The 14364-nt window shown below is 37.9% G+C and overlaps 1 protein-coding gene across 5 annotated transcripts in view; it reads right to left on the bottom strand.

Annotated features, from left to right (window-relative positions):
• TNFRSF19 (TNF receptor superfamily member 19) overlaps positions 1 to 14364 on the bottom strand; it is a 63649-nt gene that overhangs the window by 25818 nt on the left and 23467 nt on the right. For all 5 annotated transcript variants that reach the window (XM_068671691.1, XM_068671681.1, XM_068671709.1 and 2 more), the window contains 2 exons: positions 13513 to 13691; positions 10300 to 10385 (listed from right to left, as the gene is read on the bottom strand). In XM_068671691.1, the coding sequence (XP_068527792.1) occupies positions 10300 to 10385; positions 13513 to 13691 (265 nt within the window). The remainder of the gene's footprint in view (positions 1 to 10299; positions 10386 to 13512; positions 13692 to 14364) is intronic.

The following is a 14364-nucleotide window of genomic DNA, read 5'->3' as shown; positions in this document are numbered from 1 at the left end:
CATAACAAATAAGTATTTTCAAGAGGTCCGGAAACTGCCATTTATTTTTTTTTTTAAACATTGGTTTCCTTTCCGTAGATATTCTGCTGTTGAAGAATGTGGTATGAACTTATGCTACAACCTTCTCAGTATAGGCACTTATGTAGCTCCCTGTGCGCTATTAGATCACCTGCTCTTGTAAAAACAGAAAATTCCTCATTTGAGGTCTCTGTTACTCTGTCAGGATGGACAGATATTAGTCATCAGGGCCAAGAGTTTTTAAAAGGAATAATACATGACAAAATTACTGTGTATACTGTGTTCACTTAGGAAACCAAACTGAAGAAGATATAATTCTAATTTTATGTTCCTTAAATTAGATCTTTAAAATATGAGGTGTGCAGTAATACTTTAACCTACTACTCCTACTCTGAAATTATTTTTAGCAGACAGAAAAAACAACCGTTGCTCTTATGGGCCACTGACAACACCTTCAGTACATTTCAAACATTTAAGTACTAAAATCAATTAAAGACAAATTCTCTGTTCTCAGAAACATGACCTTAAGTGCATAGAACTGTACCCAGTTCTTGAGGAAGGAGTTCATCCAGATTATAATTCTGAGCTGTATTGGATTAATCAGCAGAAAGAATCCATTTCAGTACAATATATTCATTTGGGATGAAGATAGCTCACTGGTTGAAATGAATGGCAGATTTAAGGGAAGATAAGGCTTTGAAACTCTGACAATCTTCATTTTTAGCTTATTATCAATGACAATCACAAACTAAAATGACAAAACACACGTGAACTAATAACATTCCTCATAAAATACTCTAAAGAAGGAGGAAAATGCTTCCCCCCAGAATGTCAAACTGCCAGGAAGGAAAATTCTTTCACAGTATGATGTGTGCATTAAAGAAATGATCCATACACTTGATGATAACCAGCAAACACTCTGACAGGTGTTCAGCCAACAAACCCAGTTCAGCCAAATCCAAGTGAATTCAGAACTTAACTGATACAGATGTAGAATGACAGATAACGTTTGGCTGTCAGCAAGAAACCAATTCCTTTCCTATCTATAGCCTCTTACAGTCTCAGGGACATCTGTAAGGGTCAATCAGCACATATGGGTGGGACATAAGCCCACCAATTCTGGAAGAGGAAAACTTCCAGCAGCCCATCTGTGGTGCATCACAATCTTACACAAAGTAAAAAAACAGGAAAGACCTAGTAAGTGTTTTTTGTTGTTGTTTTGTTGGAAGACCTAAGGCATTCTTCAGCTGCCTATACTAGTGATCTTCACAGGTCTGTGCCATCAGATAGACAGTAAACTCTGAATCTTGAAAAAATACAAATATCTTAATTGGCATATTAAGATAAAGAGTGTTCTACTTCTTTTTTTTAATCACTTACTAGCATCAACAGCATTTTGCATGAAGTGTATATGCATGACTGCCCCCAGGTAAAATGAAGGAGTGTTATTACCAGACATAAAAAGCATAACTTTTACTTTTGCCAGGACAAAGTGAGCTTATGATATTGCTTATTTACTTAAAGATGGATGGTATTCACCGTCTGTGCTTCAATTTGGGCTTCCTTCTTCCATTAAGTAGATCTCTTTATGATCAGACAGATTTCACATTCAAAACCCTCTGTTCACTGTGAAAGTTTCCATCTACATTTTGACCAAAATAAATTTTCACAATGCCACAATTAAGGATGTTAGATGGATCGTGTGTGAAAACAATTTAACAAATAACATTTTCCTTAAAGAAAAAACACAAAGCTATTATATGTAATAAATGGAAAAATTTAACAATTTCCTTCAAAAATGAAACAAATAAAAGGGGGAGTCAAAGCACATCCTTTTGTAGCACCTCCAGAAATAAATATTACCAAGCTGTATGTGTTAAATCTAAATTTTACTTAGCTTTGCCTTGTTATTGCGAAGTCTATGTTAGCAAACCATACGTTGATCTTGCATATGCCACAGAAACATTTGTTTTTATCTCAAAGGCGTTTTGTGTTTTTAAAAATCCTCAGAAAATATTTTTAGAGAACTACAGATGCAATTACAATAAAAGAAAGAGAAAAAGATCATTTTCTGAATGAAAATGATATAAAACCATACCAGCTAATATGAGAGAATTGTCTTTTCGTGATTTTTTTTATACTGATTTGTTCCCTAATGTGCAGGATTACTCTTAATGCATTGAACTTTTCCAGTTCAATAACTCTTACTTTAGAATGTATTCCTAATGCTCCCCTTAAACTTCCATCCTATCATTCATACACAAGTTTCTGGAAAACCATGAATTGCATCATACTTTCCTTCCTGTTGACCACATTTTTTCTTCTTAAGAAAAAAATAGATGGGGTAAGCTCCTTATGTGTTTTTTTCTTTTTTTTTTTTTTTTTTGACATGCATTCATTTTTGCTAATATTTGCATACCCTTTACGCAGCCTTACTCATCTTTTTTTTTTCCCCCCTAAACTTCTGATGAATATTACCAACAGACCTACTTACTATGATCAGTCTTACTGCATCCGGTAGGACAAAGGTAGTGAGAAGCAGAACAGGGGACTGCCCATTATTTGAGATTAAAGAGCAGAATAATTGAAATAGAAAGTCTGACCCAGTCACCTGTACTTCACACAAGCAGGAAGCAGGGAAGAAAGCTGGGCTGATTAGTCAGAAAAATCATTTAAATGGAAATTAATCATTCACTAACTTGCAGCTTTACTTTAAGAATCCAATTGAATCTCTTAACTTTATTTGAACTAATTTCCATTCAAGAAAAGAACAGTGTTATTGGTAAACTTTCATTAGCATATCCAAGCAGCAAAGATAAGTCATAAGTTCTTAGAACAACTGAGCTATATTTGGACCATTCATTTGATAAAAGCTTGTAACTAGGATCACAGAAAAGACAGATCCTGCAATGCTAAGCATTGCACTGTCCATGCTGCATATACAATGCTGGGAACCTACTTACGATATAAGAAGTGATTACACATTCAGTCAATGCAATAAGGAAAGAATCCTGGACTTTTTGAGGCTTGAGAGTTATATTCTGAACTCAAAGTTACAGAGAAAAGGATTTCCAGCATAGAAAAATATTACAACCTGATTTGCCAAGTTTGGCATCAGAATACACAGTAGATCAGATGGTCCTGAGATGGGTGAGAGACTTTTCTGTTTGTAGATCCTGATAGCTTCAGTGCCATCAGGGCACAAAACTGCTCAATGCAGCAAAAATTTTTGGATGACTACTGAGGAGTACAGAGAACAACATGGGTACCTCCTTAAACTCTGATTCCATTGTGTCTTTGATGGACTATGATACAGATTGAGATCTGTCTCTTCCAATTAGGCCCCTATTAAGAGCACCCTAAATTCCATCCTAAATAAAATTTCACATGTGAAAAGAAATTTAAGTCAGGCTTGAGGTAGCAAGCACTAAAATAAAATAAATTAAATAAGTGACTGACTACTATCAAGCCAGATAGCAAGAGCTTCAATGAAAATCAGAAAATTTCAAACACTTATTAGAACTGCTGAAATTCTTCAGGTCACTGTCCTACCATACAGAGCTCTCATAACAGCAGAAATGATGTATTAAATACATCTGTTCTACTGAAGTTACTAACTAGTATGGGAAATAAGTCATCAGAACAGCTTTCACACCTACAGCTTTACAGCACTGAGCTGTATTACAGCTGATTGGAAGTCCTTCTGATAAAACAGGTTTTCCTTTGTAAAGACAGAACTGCATGGAACAAAATGTTCAAGGGTAGTGTGCAAGGAAGTGGACAAAAGTCAAACAGCTTAGACTGTCTGGAAATGTGGGCTTTCAAGTTCTGATTCCTTGGTAAACTCTCTGCCTAGCTACACAGAAATTCTGCTGTATTTGGGAGTTGTAGTTCCTTGACAGGGTTTCCTAAATCCTCCAGCTTATCACAGGAATCCACAAATCCAGGCTGGTATCACTTTGCAAAGCAACATGGGATGCTTTCTTAGGTATTTAAAAAATGCAATGTCATTTCAGTGTTTTCACATAAAATTTTTTTCTATGGGAAATTCTTTTTTTCCCATGAAAATTCTCCTCACCTTTTTTAATTCCTCCTCCCCCCTCAAGGAGTAGATGGTGGATATAAGTGAGGGAAACTTCTGTTTCTGTCCAGGTGTCTGTCTATTACCTGTAGTACCTGCTTAGTGATAAATATCTACACAGTGAAGTACTTCTATAGATAGAGGCACAGAAATGAAAGGTACAAACAACATAAGTTACCAAAAATAGGCTGGGAATGTATATGCAAAAAAAAAAAAAAAGCTATTATCTGATCTAGGCAAGGAGAAAGTTTTGGAAAGTGATAAAATCATGATATGAACCTACATTTTCCCCTCCATTAACTGTTTCAGAACTACTGTAACTGATTTTGGTGGCAACGCCTCTGTTACTAGAAGGCAAAATCTGCCTCCTCTTGGTTTACAGCTTGTTGTTTCGGGAGGAACGCCCAGTGTGCAAAGCAAACTGAAGATAGGAAAAGGAGCTGTTTGACTAAGTTGTATGATGTGAATTTTTCCCCAGTGGGTCAGAACCGTTGCAAAAATTAATGCCAAGAAAATTAAAGCATTTAGGCTCTCTAGGTTAACTCCCTTTGATCAATGATGAGTGAAAGAAATAACACTGTAATAAAACTTTATAAGACATGAAGAGCAATTCTCATCTTTCTGAAACACCTAGTCAAATTTGTTTCAGACTTCCTGAAGATAAGTCACCCTACCATCAGGTCACATATGGAAAATATCAGACGGACTTGTTACATTTTTACAAAAGTATACAATTCAGTTATGAGATAATGGAAAGCTAATGTCTCTGTAATAAAAGAGTACTGATATTTATAAGCTAGTGATGCTATTAGCTTTACTTAAATTAGCTGTCAGTCCTTATGACTTTTGTGAAAGGCTTATACAACATCCCAGCTGCTTTCTATCTATCACAGTGTCCAACACGGACAAGAGGATTATGAGGAGATGCTATATGTCACCCCAAAACCACTGAAATACAATGGACATACATGTTGAAATAGAACCAAATAATTAAGATTGGTTTTACTTGTTACATACTTTCAGATGCTGATTTCCTACCATGCACATGATAATGCCCACCTCCAAAAGCTGCTTTGCATTAGTAAAATAAAGTTCACTATATAAAGCAACCAAACAAGAGTTAAAGAAAAACTTAATAGTTGGCAAAATGTTATCTGGAGTCCCACACCTTTCAAATCACAGTATTCTGTAAACATAGAAAAGAACGATATGACAAAATGAAAATTCCACTACGTAAATAGAAGAGCTAGTGTGGAATTGAATGTCATCCAAAAGTTACTCAAGATAAAATGCTATATTTATGTTATTTCTTTAACATAAGAAAAATTCCCACTGTCTCTACTTCCCTGGATTTTTTTTTAACCACTAGCAAAAGCATTTTATAGAATAAATACATACATGTAGCCAGCAAGCTTCCAGCTACTCCCATTAATTTATCATGCATTTTGCCACCCTACAATATTCTCCTGCAGAATGTAACTTCTAACTTTCTGTCTTCTGTGCTGAGCTACTTTGCTCTGAAGTAGTCCTAGTACATCCCAAAGATCCATTACATCCATGTGAAAGTTTACAGAATCACAGATCCTAATCTTGTAAATTCAAGTAAGATTTATACCAAATCTTACTTTTATTATATTAGCTATGTTTAACACCAGGAAGAAGGAAATGCTATCCGATTTTATCCCTTAAATAGTATCTTTCATTATTGAAACAATGAAAGAGTGGGATTCAGCTGCAGCTTGGACACCTATGATTAATTCTCAGAAGAGATTATTCTGTAATCTCAGAAAAAAAATGAAAAAATCTGTAGGAGAAAACTGTGAAGGGAGCTTTTCAACCTTAGTGGAAGTGCTCAAAATGTTGTACAGGTCCTTAAAAAAAGAAAATTTAACGTAGATGAAATACAAGTGCCTAATATAAGAATGTAATGTTTTCACTACGATCTGCTATATGCATCGTCTCAACGAGGCATGATCCTTACTTTTATTCTTCATCTTAATAAAACTTTTTTTTTCAAGTTTGAAATTGCTATTGGAGATATTCTTTATATTTGAATCTACTATCACTGAAATCAATATCACAAGACGCAGCTCGTGACAAAAATAGTAGCATATTTTTATCTGAGTGCAGGATTATTTCAAACGCACATGATGTTACCATCAAACTGCAGATATTTCCACTGCTGTGATTTATTCAACAAAACATTTCTGCTTCATTGAAGCAAAGAATGCATTTATTTCCTGGAACATGTAGAGGCGAGCTTCCCAAGCTCCACGTGGAATGGTATCCCGCCCCCGCTCCTGCTAACCCAAGCTCACCAGTGCTCCTTGTTTTATGCCATGAAGAATAGCAGAAGAAATCCTGAAAAACTGAGTAAGAACTGACTTAGGTTGGACATACTTTTTATATTAGAGGCACAAGAAGGAAACGCACAGGCAGTGGAAGCAGGGACGCGTGGCCTGGGAAGAGCACAGGGATGCTGTCCGGGTGTGCAGGGATGGGGTCAGGAAAGCCCAGGGACAGACTGAACCGAACTTGGCATGGGATGCAAACAACGAGAATGTATTCTACAAGTACGTTGCTCAGAAAAGAAAAGCCAACAGAGTTCACCCCCTCTGACAGACGAGAAGGGAGAACTGGTAAGGACAGATGTGGAGAAGGCTGAGGTACTGAACAGGTTCTTTGCCTCAGTCTTCACTGCCAGTCAGGCTATGTCTCTCAAGTTCCTGAACCTCTAGGTGGTGGCTGGGGGAGCAAAGTCCCTCCCACTGTAAGCAAAGAGCAGGTCTGAGACCACCTGGAACTGAACAGGTACAAGTCTGTGGGGCCCGATGCCGTGCATCCCAGGGTCCTGAGGGAACTGTCTGATGGAGCTGCCAAGCCTCTCCCCATCATAGTTGAAAAGCCCTGGCAGTCAGGTGAAGTCCCTGGTGACTGGAAAAAGGGAAACAGCACTCCCAGTTTTTAAAAGGGTAGAAATGAGAACCCAAGGGAACTACAGATTGGTGAGCCCCACCTCTGTGCCTCAAAGGGTCACAGAACAGATCCTTCTGGAAGCAATGTCAAGGGAACATGCAGGACAAGGAGGTGATCTGACACAGCCAGCATGGCTTCACCAAGGGCAAATGGTGCCTGGCCAATCTAGAGGCCTTCTGTGATGGAGTGACTGCATCCATCAACAAGGGAAGACTGACCAGTGTCACCTACCTGGACTTCTGCAAGGCCTTTGACACTGTCCCACATGACATCCTGATCTCCAGACTGGAGAGAGATGGACTTGATGGGTGGACCATTCCGTGGATAAGGAATTGGCTTGAAGGTCACACCCAGAGAGTTGTGGTCAATGGCTCTATGTCCAGGTGGAGGCTGGTAATGAGTGGCGTCCTTCAGGGGTCTGTCCTGGGACCAATGCTGTTTAGTGTCTTTATTAGTGACAGACAGTGGGATAGAGTGCACCCTCAGCAAGTTTGCAGATGACACCAAGCTGAGTGGTGCAGTTGATAACACCAAAGGAAGGGATGCCATCCAGAGGGACCTGGCTTGAGAAGTGGGCCTGTGTGAACCTAAAGAGGTTCAACAAGTTCAAATGCAAGGTGCTGCACCTGGGTCAGGACAATTCCAGATATGAGCACAGACTGGGTGAGAGCAGCCCTGTGGAGAAGGACTTGAGGGCCCAACACGAGCCAGCAGTGCGTGCCTGCAGCCCAGAAGGCCAACTGCGTCCTGGGCTGCACCAACACAGGGGTGGGCAGCAGGTGGAGGGAGGGGATTGTCCTCCTCTGCTCTGCCCTGGTGAGGCCCCACCTGGAGTGCTGCGTCCAGGGCTGGGGCCCCAGCACCAGAAGGATGTGGGGCTGTTACAGTGGATCTAGAGGAGGGCCATGAGGTCAGAGGGCTGGAGCACCTTTCCCGTGAAGAAAGGCTGAGAAAGCTGGGGATGTTCAGCCTGGATAAGAGAAGGATCCCAGGAGACCTCATTGTATCCTTTAAAGGGGGCTTATAAAAAGATGGATAGAGCTTTTTCTCAGACAGATACTGATAGGACAAAGGGGAATGGTTTTAAACTAAAATGACTAGATGTTAGGAGGAAATGCTTCACTCAGAGGGTGGTGAGGAACAGGTTGCCCAGAGAAGCTGTGGATGCCTCATCCCTGGAGCTGTTCAAGGCCACTCTGGACAAGGCCCTGGGCAGCCTGATCTAGTGGTTTGTTTTGAACTGAACAAAACAACAGGAAACACTTGTAGGAATAGTTGACAGAGCCAAGTTAAGCTGATTAAAATTAAAACAATGCAATCATCTGCCATCCTCTTATGACTAAAAGGGAGGAGGAGGGGGATACACAGAGGGTATGGCTCATTATATTTTTTTTGCCTATTCACTACTACAGATTAGCTGAAAACATAATGCTTGCTCAAAGAAAGTAATATCTTTGGAAAATCTTCTGCTCCTTACTGCAGCCTTTCATACATCTCTCCTTCAGTTTGCCAGCACATGTGTTTTAGGTTTAACAAACTTATTAGATTTAAAAATAACTTTAAGAAGGTAGGGTTTTTTTTTTTAATATTATTAAATATTCAGTCTAGTTTACTGAACAATTTCATGAACAGTTTCAGAGTAATCAGTGGGACAGCACAACACTGGCCTGAACAGGCAGGAGGGAGAACTCTGCAAGCCTGAATCGCGCTGAGAAAAGAAAGCATCAAACCACATCTACATCACTGTTTCTCTGCTGCGCAGACACCAGTTTTGGACAAACTATACTGCCTAGATTTCAGAAGTTACACCTGTGATTGACTGGATTTTCACTCTACTTCCCAGTTCAAAATTACTCCTTTTCTGTCATTCAGCTGAAACTTAATGTCTACTGCTGAGCAAAACATCTTTGGTTTAGAAAGGAAATATAAATAGTAATTTAAAAACATGCTTTCATTTCTAATCTAATGTTTAGAAGCTACCCCATGTATGGGATTGGTATTTACAGTTTATTTACCTGAACTAAGCAAATTAAAGTATAACTATCATTGTGTATTTAAATTTCTGACATCCCAAAATACACATAAGTCATTGCCTTCCCTTTAAAGTTTACACAAAGGTGATAGCAATTCTCCTGGCCTCTAATACTCTTTACTTGCTCATTATAGAACCCTTTCAACTTTGCCTTTAGCAACTCACAAACTCATTTTTTCATGAGTAAATATTTAAACCAGATCTGTTTTAAAACGTCTGCAGAAAGAAAGAAGATAAAAGCAAGTACTCAGATTTATAGCTAGCTGGGTAATAATCAACTGCTCCTAGTGCTGAAAGGACTTCATCCATGCCTCAGATTTAACACAAACCTTTAGTGCAGGCAGGGGGCTGCGAGCCTTTGTGTTCTTTTGGTAATGTTCTTAAGCAAATAAAAATTTGCCACACACCTCACAGGACAATTAATTCATTGAAACAGGACATTTAAGTTTTTCCTCTTAATGTGTAATGACAAATATTAGTGCAGCTAACTCGTATTTCTGTTTCACAGTGGAAAGAAAGAAGGATAAGAAAGGTAGAAAATTAGAACTTCGCCTGCTGATAATTCAGAGCTTGCCCCATACACCTAATGGCTTGTCTTTATTTAACCTCAGTTAATGTAATCTTAAATATTTTAACTATCAAAATATATTCATTACCAAAATAAACAACACCTTCGGTGTTAAGTGGGAAAAACTTACTTTCACACACTTATTTTTACTTCCTTGTAGAAGCATGCTTTCTGTTTAGTCTTGAAACAGAGGTATTTCCCCCATTTGGTGGGGGATGTTAAGTAAAGCTCTCATAAACAGGTTTTAGTTCATTTACCGACCACTCTAGGAATAACTTCTGAGGCTGCTCTGAGGAAGGCAAATACATTTGCCTTTCTTTTTGTGCTAGCACAAAACAGAAATTAAAATTAACATGAGGGCATCAGGACTGGACTCAATCAAGTGGTATGACAGGTTTATCATCAGGTGACAGGTCATATAAAGGGAACCTTCTAATAACCATGCTACACTTGCTTAAATGTATTCACAAAATGATTTACTAACAAGAAAACAAACTGTTAAAAGAATCATTCACTAACACGACTAATTTTTGCCAAGCTCTCACATTAAAAGAGAAAACATTCTAAAGCAAAAAAAAAAAAAAAAAGTTAATTCATCTCCAACAAGAGGTGAGAAACACTTACAGTGAGGTTCATAGGGAGGAGGGGGATCGCCACAAGGAACACACTCCATATCTTGAAAGCCTCCAAGCTTGGTCTTCCTATAAAAGCTAGAAGACAAAGGAATAATTCATAAAGACAAAAATGTATTTTTCCTCCAAAAAATAACCATGTGCTTGAACATTATGTCAAAGTACTCTATAATCGCAAACTTCTGACAGGCTGTGTCCTGATGCAATAACAGAAAATACAAGTACTATGTAAAGTAGATATTAATTACTAAGTACAGAAATAAAATTCTAAATCTGTTAGTCAACATTCATAACGACTCTAATCTTACATTCAAAACTCTCCCTAACCAAACAAGATCTGTTGGTGGTGATAACTACCTTGACATAATACAATGAATCAGCCAGTGCTTTCTAGTCAAGATCCCTAATATCCTCCACTTCAGAGAAGGGAAAAAAAAATCACTCTAACTGGTTAATTAATGTACTCATACAGGAGGTTATCAAAAAAAATAATAAAGTTTTACCATGCTGTGTAACAAAATCTTTAGAAAAAAAAATGATTTTGATCTATTCAGCGGATTACAAAACAGTAAAATGCCTTTTTGGAATTACATTTTAACAAACCAACTATCCTTCTCTGGCTCCTCCTTCTCCACCACGAAGACCTTTACCACCAACCAAAATCACACTGTGTATGCAAAATCACAGCATGCATGCAGATTAAGGAAGTCACCACATGAGTCTCAATCTACATTATCCAATACTCCACGTTGTTTTCATATTCTCACTTGCTATCTAGAATTTATGAAGTTCACACTGAAGTCTTTCAAGGTATGAAAAAATTGCTTTTGGAAGCAGAAGTATCAGTCAGATGATTCATAAAAATAGCAGCAATGGAAGGCTACAGGTAAACAGTAGAATAAAACTCTAAAGCAATGAAACCCACCAGCTACTCATTCCTAAACAAATTAATGCAAAAATGATGTTAAAATCCCTAAGGACAGATCCCTCATATCCAAGGACAGATTTTATTCCAAAGACCCTTCAAGAACGTTACTACTGAGGTTATGTTTGAAGCTTTTTGACTTCAGTGACAGGAAGAAGGCTGCACACATAAACCAAGCATTAAGAGTAGCATCAAATGAAAAAGAATTTTCTGACATTCTTTAGAGTCTTATATCTTAAGTTTGTATTAGAGTATGACATCAAAGAACTTATCTAAAATACCTTCCTAATCTAGTAGGTCTGGCATTTGCTCAACTAGTCATTAGTACTAAGATAGGATCAGCTGTGGTCTGTTCAAGTAGAGTATGTGAATTACGTGTTTTCTGTAGTGGCACATTAAGTAAAATGTACTAACTCTACTTGCATTAAATTTTTAATACTGCAACTGCCAGCATATAGCAGCATTTGACTGCTAAAATATGAAGACTGTACCAGCTAAAGTAAGCAATTTCCCAATTGCCCAAGAAATTCATTCCAACAACATGACTAGAAACAGCTTCACAGACTGTAAGATTGAAGGGCCCACTATGATCATTCACTCTGAATGAAATGTGTTAATAATTGTTTGTAGCTGACATGGTCACTGCATCATTTTGAAGCTGATAAACAGGAAATAGCACATTGGAAAGACGATGCAAAACAGATATAACTACGACTGCTGAGAGACGAAGCATTAGCTAAACTATTTTGTTTGGCTAGGTACATATTCCATTCTCTTCCGCAGCATCTTAGCTGATGGCCAGGTGTGAGTGGTGCCATGTTCTACAGCTTTGCTCACGATAAGGTCCAGACTAGATGATCTGTGACTCCCCTACCCACGTTTCCAACTTTTCTGCCAGTAAAAGCAGGTTATGTCAACAGCTGTCAGCTCAACATATACATAGACCAGAATATTGAGAAGCACACCCAGGTCCCACCATTAGATTTATCCCAAATTCATGTTTTATTCTGGCTTCCTTTTTCCTTCCTTTCTTGCGTTGCAAAAATATAGTTTATATTTACACAACAAAGTTCTTTTGTTTAGCTATCAACTAAGCCCTAAAATACATATTAATTATGTTCTTATTGCATGTTAATTTATCATGTGTCTTTACACAGTATCAGACACCATTGTCAGTAATATCTAATTTCTAGGGCTGTAGCCTTAAATTGACTTAAAAGCTAGTTACCAAAGTTTTACTAATTGTTTTTAAATGAAAAGACCCCACTTTTGGCTCAAGAGGAGAGAAGTAACTGTAGGAGCTTCAACAGTATTCAGGTAGTTGACAGCTGGTATTATAATAATTATAAAAATAAATAGCTGTGATACACACACACACACACACACACACACAGAGAGAGAGGAGATAAATGCATGAACTCTTAAGCATTTCTGAAATAAATACTTCGGAATTATAAAGGCTGTTACAATTTCAAATCAGTTCTCACAATCTACACTTTTCAACTATACTGCCAACCCATAGTTCAAAAAAGGCATCAGAAATATCTTTTAACAAAGTCACGGCAGGTATTTATAATCGTGGAACTTGACATAATGCAAAGAATTTTTGAGATCTTACAACTTAATACTACAAATGGAGAAGATTAGAAACAGAAACCTGGGATGACTGGATCAAACAAACTAAACACAGATTTTGATTTATAACACAGCAGTTTCAGTGAGTCTCCACACTGTTATAATTTGTTCCAAAACATTTCCTCCAGATCCCTTATTTTCAGCCAGGATTGTGCTCTATGAATTTACCAAAATGGTGACAGAAATTCAGGAACATGAACCAGTCATGACTTTTAACCTAAAAATATATGTGTATGAGAATTATTATGCACTGATGCAAGGAGACAGAAAAGAGCAAGCAAGTAATGGAATCAGTCTTCAAGAAGGTAACTGTGTATGTTATAATGAACTAAGCATTTTGAAACAATGAAATAACTCACAAGTAACACTCAATATTTGGTTTTACTCAGGTATTGTATAGATAATTCTCTAATAGGTAGGTAGTTATCTGACTATTTGGATAGATGGGATACTTAAGATAGTAATTCCGCAATTGGTTGCTCAGATGATATAGGAAATTACTGGCAAAACCAAGATTAGAACACGATACCTTCTTTCAGACATAAGGGACCTATCCAAACATTCACCTGGAAAACACCACCAACCAAATGTTAGTGCAAGTTAGTTTTGAATTTGTTCAAGTCTCATCTCCAGAAATGGCCTTACCCGGGTAAACAGTCTCCGCATAGTGCATTGCTGGTGGCAGAACAGTTGGCCTTCTGAAACCGGTTAACTAGCGCACAATCCAGACAAGGCTTGCACTTCTGAAAGCCCCAGTCTTCCTTGAATCTGTTTGGCCTGCATGTCATGCACTGTGCATCCTCCCCATATCCAAAGCCGCATTCCTGTAGGGATTAACAAGCAACAGCAAGCTATTCAGTCACTGAGAGCGCGAACAAGAAGAGAATGCTGGGATAAAATGAAGACCTAGCATAATTATTACTGAGAGTAGGTCTTTCTAGAGACAAAAGCCATCCTTTCAGCAAGTTCAAATGTGTCTTCCACTGCTAATAATCTCCCTTACTTCTATAAGTAATACTTAGTCATCCACTTTATTCAAGAAACCACTGTGTATTTGAATGATAAAGGGCTTCGAGGACTCCCACAGTTTCATTATTACTAGCTTATGGTAGAATTATTGAGCTGTCTGTTTTTTAATTAGGTCAGTCATGTGAAAGTGCAGAAACTGGGACAAGTGAAGTATAAAGGCACTTACTCAGTTACAAATACAGCAAAGAAGCACTTTGATATTAAGGTTCATAGCTAAGGTGAATAAAGTTAATTGCCAAATAGAGTGTACTGATCTTCAAAGGCTTAGAATTTCTGTTACCAAATAAAACAGAGATGGTTAATGACCATCCACTGGGCATGAGATGTTGCTGAGCCACTAGGAATTTCAGAAAATCAAGCCGCTTCAGTTCTAACAGCTCTTAACCTGTTGGCAAAGTGTAATAGCTCTAGGAATCAGAGGGATGCATGCTATTTTACTATAGAAGTAATACTGTTATGGTTGGTTAT

Source organism: Anas acuta, chromosome 1, assembly GCF_963932015.1.
Source record: "Anas acuta chromosome 1, bAnaAcu1.1, whole genome shotgun sequence".
Taxonomy (NCBI): domain Eukaryota; kingdom Metazoa; phylum Chordata; class Aves; order Anseriformes; family Anatidae; genus Anas; species Anas acuta.
Note: the sequence above shows the minus strand (reverse complement) of the source record. Positions and strands in the feature narration are given on the sequence as shown.